Source organism: Lepeophtheirus salmonis, chromosome 13 (assembly GCF_016086655.4).
Source record: "Lepeophtheirus salmonis chromosome 13, UVic_Lsal_1.4, whole genome shotgun sequence".
Classification (NCBI taxonomy): Eukaryota; Metazoa; Arthropoda; class Copepoda; order Siphonostomatoida; family Caligidae; genus Lepeophtheirus; species Lepeophtheirus salmonis.
Window position 1 is genome coordinate 32,827,939 of NC_052143.2, and position 9,787 is coordinate 32,837,725.

The window sequence follows — 9,787 nt, forward strand, 5'->3', positions numbered from 1 at the left end:
CCCGAATCTTCTCTGGGTTGCTCGCTAAAACCAACTGCCTCTTCTTTTGACATATCCTGGATCATAACGAAGTGGAAATCACTGCTCTTGCCTAATATTATACTAATGCTTGTTCGTCAATCCATGAGTCTTGTCCAATATGAATAATCCATCATTTCTAATGATATTATAATTGATAAAGGGGAATCAAGTGATTAGCTCTTCTGTCATGTTTGTTTATTTTTCTTTTATCTTAACATTTATTATATTCATGATAGGTATTATATCAGTTTAAAATAATCTTGCCATTTTTTCCTAAAATCCTGTGAAATTATAATAAAGTACCCGCACAGAATGTAATGTGAAACTATGAAAATCACATAGGTAAATGAATGTTGGGTTGTCAAAATATCAGTGGATAAAAAAATGTGTATAGGTCTTGTTTTGAAATATTCACTTCTCTCGTTCCGTGTCGTATCATTTCTCATTCATAATTGACATACAAAATCGAAGAAATCAACTTTGAGAGCAATTTATTTCATTGATCATATAATGAGAATATGTCTTATCTTATATTAGATATCCACTATATGTTACTTATATCGCGTTTGTGAACTGATAATAAATAACAATTAATTACACGAGATTTGAGTCAACTTTTGAGCATGAAAAAAAAAATCAATAATGTACCCCAAGTCAATTTAAATTGCAAAATTTTACGCTGATTTCAAATATGTCCTTATATTTCATATGCAATCATTCAAACATGAGAAAATGCCATTTTAAGGTTTAAAAACCACTATATTTTAATATTTTGATAATTACAACATGTTCAAGTCTACCCTACGCATAAGCCTTTTCCACAAATTCTATATTGTAACATTTGTATACTTTACCTCTCGAACTTGACAGATCAATTTATATATTTAATAAGTATCTCTCAAAATTTTGTAGGATAATAAGTTTGAACATAATTTTGAGTGGAATAATTATGGCCAAAAGAGGTTCATGTAAAGTAGTAGCAGATTTTAAGTATATTTATAAATATTTTATATCATAAATTCAATGTTGATAGAAAATAAATGAAATTTAATTGCTACATTTTGAGTCATGGCTATTAAATAGTAAAGTGAATAAAAACATTTTTTCCTTTCAAAGTTTCAACTCGTAGATATTATTAATATAATCTAGAGTACTTTTACAGTCAATCTTTGTCTGCACAGTGCTCGTGTTCTAATATTATGAATTATTAAGAAGATGCGAGGAGAAAAAAAAGAGAGGGAAAATTGTAAAGGTAAAAATATTTGAGTCAGCTACAGAGTTTTGTGACGCAACCCATCTATTTCGTAATCTTCTAGCTCTAGCTTTTCAATGTAATCAATTCATTAATTCGGAGTTTTTTATTTTATTTATTAAATAAATTAGACTTTATTCATTTTGAGGATTTTTACAATGACTTTTTCCGTGTCAATGTACTCAACTATGGAAAAATCCTATTCAAATTGATACATTTGTGATTTTGTTGGAATGTGTTGGAGCAGACTTGATGATTACCACTAATTTTTTTCAAAGTGTATTTGTGGGTTGTCGTCTACTGAGTGACTACTGAGTGAAAAATAGTAATGTGTTAAAATAGATAAAAATATATAAAATAGATATGAGTCATGGATGACAAACTTACTATATGTGCTTTTGGTGGACTCTCTGTGAAGTATGTGTCGCGGGACTCTCTTCTTTGTTGCCTTATGCTAGTTTATGAACCGTCGAGTACAAAAAACGAAGTAGAGTACGGGTACTCGTGCTGTCCAAGAGCCAGTCAACGTCATCGGTCTGCCCCAGTATTGCATTAAGAAGAAGATAATTACACTACTAGTTACTACTACTAAGTACAAGTAGTAAGTACTATTCGTTTGAAAGCCCTTGAAAAGAGAAAGCAAAACTGCTTTAGTGTTTCTTTTATGTTTAAAAGTGACAATTGTGCTTCACAAATGCATTTCCTTGAGGAGTAAGAATGTCACAAAGGGGCGGCGGCGATGGAGGTGATGATGATGTACATCATCCAAGGGGACTCACAATCCCACTGCCTCGTGGAGGAGCCTCATCCTCATGTTCCAATTTTGAAGTATATTGGAGAGAAAAACAATCAGAGGTGAGCAAAAGTGTTCCAGAGTGTCTTGGAGAACTTTGGTGCGATGGATCTCTTCTATCTCCGAAAAAGAAATCCTTACCATCTCCCAGGAATATTCCGAAATTCATCAAACATTCATTTAATAAACTGTGGCGCTCCAAATCCGAGAGTCCTTCAACCTCCTCATCACATGGACAACAAAAGGACCTTCAAACGCCGGATTCTTCTCTGGAAATATACGATTCCATATCCATGACTCAATCCACTCTGGATTTCATTGAAGAGACCCGAATGATCGGTCTACCTCTGATTCCTTTTAAGCACCCCTCCTGCTATCTACATGACGGACATAAACCCTTAATGAGGAAACCTACTCCTGAAGAACCTCAGAACCTATCAACCATCATTACTGAAGCAGATCGCCAATTCAATGATGAATTGCAATTGCCTCCCTACGTACCTGATCATGAAAGAGACTTTTTCTCATTTCCATTCATAGACGAAGAGTCCTCAACACTCATACAAGAAAATAGCTCCGAGTATATCTATATGAAACCCGTTGGCAACTATTATTCTTCTTTTGATGGTTTAGAATAGGCAATATATACGTATCATATGTATTAGTCTTTCAAGCTAAGGAACCATTTTATTTATTTGTATATCAATAATTAATATCGTTAAAGCCTTTTAGTCTATTCCGTCAGATTTGTGATAAATTAGAAATAGTTTCAAATTGAAGATTGGATCCAAAAAAAGCCAAAGTTTAAAATAAATATATATATATAGGAAATAAATTTTAAATTATACCACATACATAATCATGACTTTTAAAAAAGATCTCTTTTTTTTCTTTCACAATTTCCCCCTCTTCTTTTCTTTTACCTCGAATCTTATTCAATTACAAACAGGACTAAATGGGTGGTGATTGAATTCTCTAAATAGAGATCCTAAAATAACATGTACTTTAGAACAAATTCATTCAATAAGCGCCTTCATTCATATATACTAGTAAAATGTGAAAATAATTATCTTTTATCAATTAAACATATTATTTTGTGTTAAAATGCCTTTTAAAAATAATATCATTTTCTATTCCTCTTAACTATGTAACCAAAGATATATTCTATAGAAATTTAGTTTTCTCCTTATTACTACATCACAAACACCTTATATATATATTTTTTTTCCCGTATAAGTATTATTTTTATGTTCTTCAATAAACAATAAGAGAATGTTATGTTATAGTATCCCTTACCCATTAATATTTATTGTATTTTCTGTGATTATATACCTTAATGTTCACTTAGAAGAATGATTTTTAAACTTCCTGAGGCTGTCTAAAAGATAAAATGCAATACACACTTTTGAATAATTATCTAGCTTTATGTCTTGATTTGCAAAACAATTATCTTCGTTATTCAGTTAATCATTCATTATTATAACTATCTGTAGAAATTGTACACAAAAATAGAAATACATTTATATATACTACGCAAAACCCCTTAAACACTATTAATCTTTTTGAAGTTTAAAATGTTGTCTAAAGATAAGTTATTTGTTAAAAAAATGAACAATCAATGTTAACTATATACATATATATATATACAATATTTTTGAAAAATATATATAAAGCAAGTCAATAAAATACTGTTATCATCATTCTATATGTAAGACTTTATTCAATTATTGACTATTACCTTATTGTTGGATTGTATATAAAATTACATATGATATGAAATTTCGTATTATAATCTTACACAATAATACACTTAACGTATTGTTCCGTCTATATGTGCACCTCTTTAAAGATGCAGTGAATTCGAAAAAAAATCTATTAACTTTAATTTCAAATCCAAGCTCCTCTGATATTTCATGGATATTTTGTTGGCCTTATCCACAACATCAATGGGAAGAGAAGCCAGTCGAGCAACATTGATCCCATAGCTTTTGCGAACTGCGCCAGGGAATATCTTGTAGAGTAAAATAAGCGAGTTCTCTTCACCTAAAACTGAGTAGCCTACATGTCCATTCCTTATTTGTTTAAAATGTAGCTTTTCGAATTTGGAAGTTAATATTCCGTAGTGAGTAACGAAAAGTGTAAAACAATTTGAAGAATATATTAAAAATTTTAAAATGGATTCTGCAAGTGCTAGTCCGTCATAGCTTGATGTTCCACGTCCTAATTCATCCAACAGAACTAAGGAGTTGGAAGATGCCCTACTTATAATATCACTTGTTTCTTCCATCTCTACATAAAATGTACTTTTTTGAATCCAAATATTATCCTTCGCACCTGTTCTTAAAAAAATAGCGTCTAGAATAGGGATTTTAGCTTCTTTTGCAGGCACAAAACATCCAATCTGGGCAAAAATACAAATAACTGCGGTTTGTCGAAGAAATGATGACTTTCCACCACTATTTGGTCCAGTTAAGATTAAGGTTTTATTTTCTTTTAAATATAGATCGTTAGGAATGTACGTGGAGTTTGTAGGAAGATTGAGTTCCAGTATGGGATGACGTCCACCAACGACTTCAAAACATCCCTAAAAAAGTTCTTTAATTAAAAGTATTCAAAAAAACGTATTCCCAAGTTCAAAACCTCAGTAAATCTTGGTTTTGTATATCCATCTCTTTTGGAAACTAAATGTAGACCAAAAAGTGCGTCCAATTCAGCTAAATTACATATTCCTTTCTGATATTCACAAAAATTAAAATTAAATTTTGTCAAAAAGGAGTTCCATGCTTTTCGACACTCGCTAATCAACTTTTTTCTTTTTTGAGATAAACTAACAACTTGTTCTTTAATGTATGGATCCCTATAACGCGTAACAGATTTAGTAGCGCTCATCTAAATTTAAGAGACAAAAAAGTAATTTGACACTGAGCTTTATACTAAAATTTACTTTGATCCATGAAGTCGGTACTTTGGTCTCGTTTTTAACTTCAATCAAATAGTCCATTCCGCAAACGGACACGTACTCGAAGGTGTATAGACCAAGTAGATGCATCAATTTCAATTTATACATTTCCAAATTCCACTCAACTTCTTCAAGTGATTCTCGTGATTGAAGCACCTCAGGATACTCGGAAAAATCTTTAAACACCTCATTCCAAATAACTTTATTTCCATTCCAGGACGATCTATTTAAATTTTCTGAATATTGATCAATCCCAGTAAATGACGCTATCACCTTATTGATAATCTTAAGAAGCAATTGACACTTGAGAGAAAGACGTTTACAAACTTGAAAGGATTTTTTCAATGCGTTGACGAATAAAAAAAAGTCCTTTGGAGATATACGCTTGTTCAAAGTGGTCATAAGTGCAAGTTCTAAATCTGGCATCTTATTCAAGAGATTATACACCGCATTTGACAAGTCTTTATTAAGGATTAATTCCTCAATTGCCTCTTGTCTGGAAAGTATTTTTGCTTTGTTGCGTAAAGGATAGGCTAACCAGTTTCGAATAACTCGTGATCCAAATTTGGTACAAGTCTAAAAGAAAAAAATATTCTAATAAATAGTGCTAAAATAATAATTTAAACTTACATTATTTAAAAAATCAAAGATTGAATTCCTTCTGCACTTGTTTCTACTAAATACTCCCAAATTATGTATAGTATATCCTGATAGTTTCATGTGCCTTGGTAATTCTTTGAAATTAACTATATTTGTAGTCATTAATAGACATTCTTCAATTTCAAATTCTTTCAAATAATTATAAACGGCTCCCATACACTTTGAAATATTAAAACTTTCAACTTCTAAAACTTTTTTGAGTCCTTTAGAAAACATAAGTCCATCAAAAAAAGTTATCTTGTGGATCACTTTTGAATAGGCGTTGACTAGGCTCAAGAGAAACTGACTCAAAAGTCCTTAAAATATCTCTCGTGTCATTTGATATTAATAGCTCATCAAATAGGATCTCCGAAGGCCCCAAGCATGTTATACGAGATGAAATCTGATCTCTAAGCTTAGAGTCTATAAATTCATCATAAATGACTCGTCCATTTTTCGGATCAAAGTAAACAAAGGAAATTTGAGAGTTTTTATTGTGTGAAGGAATTTCAAAAAAAGGCCATTACACCACTTAAAAGGCAAGTACTAACATCCTGTAAGAATAAAATGGATGTCTTTAATTTGAAATAGGAGGAGACCATCATACTTTTATACTCTCTTCCAATGGAAGAGCCATGCTCAACATTGTGGACTGAGTGTATATTTCGGTAACGGTGCGAGCAAAATTTCTACCATACGGTGAAGAAGATTCCTTCTGAGATACAATACCAACTTTATATCCTACAGAGAGTATATACTAGTATACATAAAATAAAATGAGAACAATGTTACCTTGTTCTACAAATTTGTGAACATATTTCATAGGCCCATTAAAAGTAGGAATCGAAGCAGTTAAGAATACTTTGTTTCTGACAAGTGACACATCTAATACTTTTGCAGCAGCAATAGCATCTTCTCCAAAGAATCGATAACGATAACCGCATTCCACAAATAGAGTTAGTTTGGGATATTGAGCCTGGAGATTTCCAAAAAGAAAGTTTTAAAAAACTTCGTTTCCATTCAGACTCTAGCTTAGAGTCAATTATGTATCTGATAAAAAGGAATTAATTAATCAACAAAAGTTATTATAGCCAATCAGTGGCATTACATGTATGTATAATATATAACGTAATTTAATAAATAAATATAATAGTGTTAATGAACATCTTTCAGAGTGTCGTTTAACGCTCATGACATCCAAGGTATAAATATTTATAAATTATAATTAATTGAAATGTAAAGAAACTCAAAACTGTCTGAATGGAAACGTTGGTTCAAGTCAAATGCCAAGGAGGAAGCTAAATATGTACCTTCAAGTCCATGACTTGTGCCTCAAGGGGTGTCAAACTCTTAGCTCCATCCTTGACTGGCACTAAATCATTCCAATTTCTGTGTGCTTGACTCCATTTCATATATTTGGGAGGTGGGATTTCAGGGATATTTTCATAGCAAGTACCCTCCTCATCATTCCTGAGTGTATTGATGCTTGATGAAGAATCCTCAATAGCAGAGTCCTTCTGCTCCTGAGAAAAATATTTGGACATCTTATTTAATATTTATATTAAAAAACGTCACTTATAATAAGGAACACCACTAATTGAAATTCGGAGGTAAATAAATAAAATAGTTGCGCGCTTTTTTTTTTTTACAAATAATTCAATATTTACCTGAGAGCGTGCGACCTCTGGTGGGAAAAATAATAACAATAATAATATAATTTTATATAAATTAAATTAAATCTGAGATATCAAATGATGATATATTTAAGAACGTACCTATGCTAACACCATAGAGACCGCTTCAAATATTTTGTACTCATGAAGAGAAGAGAAATTTCAAGATTGAAATAATATTTGGTATAAATATATATTATTCTTGAAAGTATTTTTTTTTAAATTTTCTCACATACATAATGTTTCTAATATCATTTGATGAAATTCCATTAAGCTGATATGAACCATCTCTGTCATATTGTATGTGGAAAAATTATACATTAAATTAGTGATGTGCCACGATCCAAACTCGTAACTTTTTACTCGAGTTCTATGAAGTAAATAAAAAACGACAAATAAAACTCGGCTCGTAGGCATAAACATCCAAGTATTATTCAGAACTTGTCAAAACTTGGGATTATCTCTTTCTTTTTAAAGCCAACTATAACATGTAAATCTTACTGGACTGACTTCCTTTCTCTATAAAATTTAGAAACTTGTTGACTTTTGTGCAATGTATATTCTTAATCCAACTTAATTTGAAAAGTAATCTTGTTTAATTTTTTTAGACTAGCGGGAGTAATCCACATTTCCTGGAATTACGCAGTTAATTAAGCAAACACTCAAAAGCCCTTCTCAGACCGACAAGCTTTTCTCCATTAATATAGATGAATCATAATTGATAAATGAATATTTATAAAATCATGAGGCCGCTATTAAATATAAATTTGAATGGTCAAATTTGATTTTCAATCTACCAGCTACCAATTGATTTGGCATACCCCTTTAGATTTAAGCTTAAACATAATCACCATTCCTCTAGTACTTGCAGCATTTCAGTACTAGAGTATTACTTTCTTTGTTTAAATAATTGTTACAACTTGAATTGAATTTACTAGTGAAAATTTTAAAATGTATTCGATAAATATTAAATCAATTTTCTCTCTTTAAGGATGAATATGTAGAAAATATATATTAGCCGTCAAAAATCTTTTATATTTCTACATACCATCATATGCATTCAAATTCATAAACATCTGTACCCCTAAAAACATATAGGTCATAAGTAGACTTAAGATTTGTGAGCCATCGCTCAATTGCTCATTTTGACCTATTTGGAAAAAATGGCTCATTTTACGTTTTTTGTTTGAAAATTGAAATGTATTTATATTAACCTTCAAAATACTATCTTTTCGGAGGGAAAACTATGTATATGATGGAATCATGTTTATGAATACGTGAATGAATAGGTGAGGAAGCAAGATTCTAATTATAGCCAATGATAGGAAGTGGAAATTTGACGCAAAATTGACTGTTGAATATCTCCCTCTTGAATCTTGTAAGAATGGAAAAATACTTTTACTCCAAATTTTCCCTAACTTGAATCCTAAAAAAATGATATAAATATCACTAGTAATAAATTTTACAATTACTTAAACTTCTAACTTCAAAATGTATAAATCTCTACAAATTAAATGGATTTGTGATTTCAATGCAAATATAGGTACTCTTTTTGCTCTTATAGTGGACTCGATAGCTTGTGAAAATAAGAATCGAAGCTGACAAAAAATGTAACCTAAATAGACATTTGTTCACTGTCAAGCACAAATGTAACCTATAAACATATTTGTTCACCGTCAAGCACAAAAATAATCTTCAACTTAAAGGAAAAAAAATCGCAAATGCAAATTGAATTATCCTTAAAACCGTAACCTCAAAAATGAAAGTTCCATATTTTTTTTGAAGATTTAGCTAAGGCATTCTTAGCCGTAGACATCCTATTAAATAAACTGGATATCAAAGTTTTGAATAATCTTCTTGAAAAGCATATTGGTCTCACCCTCCCCTACTCATCGACTCTTAGAAAAAATTATGTTGCACCGATTTATGACGAAACGATGTCAAAGATAACATCCAAATTATCTGATAAACCTTTTTGGATGGGGCTCGACGAAACGAGTGATACCAAGGGTCGCATTGTGGCCAATGTCCTTTTGAGAAATATAGGCAGCTAATCATATCATCCTCCTAATTTAGTGACTGTGGAGTTTATGAAAATGCACCGAAAGCTTTAGATATGTGCAAGCTAATCGAAATACCCTTCGAAATGTCCTTCCTTGTTACATTTCAGGTTATAATTAGTGGGTGTGATAAGGAGATATCTCCGTCGAACATGACTCTTGAAGATATTGTCAACTTCAAATTTGATCCAACTACTAATTTGGACGTTGAACGGTCATTTCCACCGCCACCGTGTTTCTAAGCAGCAAGGAGCCCTTCCAATATTCTATAATATACCCTTTGCTTTGGTGCTTTAGATATTCGAAGTGATTCATAATGCTCAGGAAAATAACTGAAGTATAATTTATTCTATCATTCAATAATTTGATTGTCCGAATAAAATATAATGT

The 9,787-nt window shown here is 31.3% G+C and overlaps 2 protein-coding genes and 1 long non-coding RNA gene across 3 annotated transcripts; all 3 read right to left on the minus strand.

Moving 5' to 3' along the window:
- Positions 1 to 1,282: 1,282 nt before the first annotated feature.
- LOC121127832 (uncharacterized) lies at positions 1,283 to 1,788 on the minus strand. Its single transcript, XR_005867922.2, has 2 exons — positions 1,661 to 1,788; positions 1,283 to 1,584 (listed from the first exon to the last, which is right to left on the minus strand). It is a non-coding gene; the product is annotated as an uncharacterized lncRNA (long non-coding RNA).
- A 1,978-nt stretch (positions 1,789 to 3,766) lies between these two features.
- On the minus strand, positions 3,767 to 7,350 carry LOC121127831 (uncharacterized). Its single transcript, XM_040723366.2, has 8 exons — positions 7,332 to 7,350; positions 6,975 to 7,187; positions 6,457 to 6,640; positions 6,272 to 6,405; positions 5,656 to 6,218; positions 5,011 to 5,601; positions 4,707 to 4,955; positions 3,767 to 4,650 (listed from the first exon to the last, which is right to left on the minus strand). The coding sequence occupies exons 2-5, from the start codon at positions 7,074 to 7,076 to the stop codon at positions 6,174 to 6,176; spliced, it is 465 nt and encodes a 154-aa protein (XP_040579300.2). The 5' UTR covers positions 7,077 to 7,187; positions 7,332 to 7,350; the 3' UTR covers positions 3,767 to 4,650; positions 4,707 to 4,955; positions 5,011 to 5,601; positions 5,656 to 6,173.
- On the minus strand, positions 3,910 to 5,787 carry LOC139904706 (DNA mismatch repair protein Msh3-like). The gene is made up of 4 exons (XM_071893109.1): positions 5,656 to 5,787; positions 5,011 to 5,601; positions 4,707 to 4,955; positions 3,910 to 4,650 (listed from the first exon to the last, which is right to left on the minus strand). Exons 1-4 carry the CDS (start codon positions 5,785 to 5,787, stop codon positions 3,910 to 3,912), a joined length of 1,713 nt encoding a protein of 570 aa, XP_071749210.1.
- Positions 7,351 to 9,787: the final 2,437 nt, after the last annotated feature.

Excerpts from the sequence above, each read along its gene's own strand:
- LOC139904706 (XM_071893109.1), bottom strand. The coding sequence starts at position 5,787 with ATGACTACAAATATAGTTAATTTCAAAGAATTACCAAGGCACATGAAA. Across the intron at positions 4,956-5,010 it reads TACCGACTTCATGGATCAAA|ATGAGCGCTACTAAATCTGT; the intron begins GTAAATTTTAGT and ends TCTTAAATTTAG. Across the intron at positions 4,651-4,706 it reads CAAAACCAAGATTTACTGAG|GGATGTTTTGAAGTCGTTGG; the intron begins GTTTTGAACTTG and ends GAACTTTTTTAG.
- LOC121127831 (XM_040723366.2), bottom strand. The coding sequence starts at position 7,076 with ATGAAATGGAGTCAAGCACACAGAAATTGGAATGATTTAGTGCCAGTC. Across the intron at positions 6,641-6,974 it reads CACAAGTCATGGACTTGAAG|GCTCAATATCCCAAACTAAC; the intron begins GTACATATTTAG and ends GGAAATCTCCAG. Across the intron at positions 6,406-6,456 it reads TCACAAATTTGTAGAACAAG|GATATAAAGTTGGTATTGTA; the intron begins GTAACATTGTTC and ends TACTCTCTGTAG.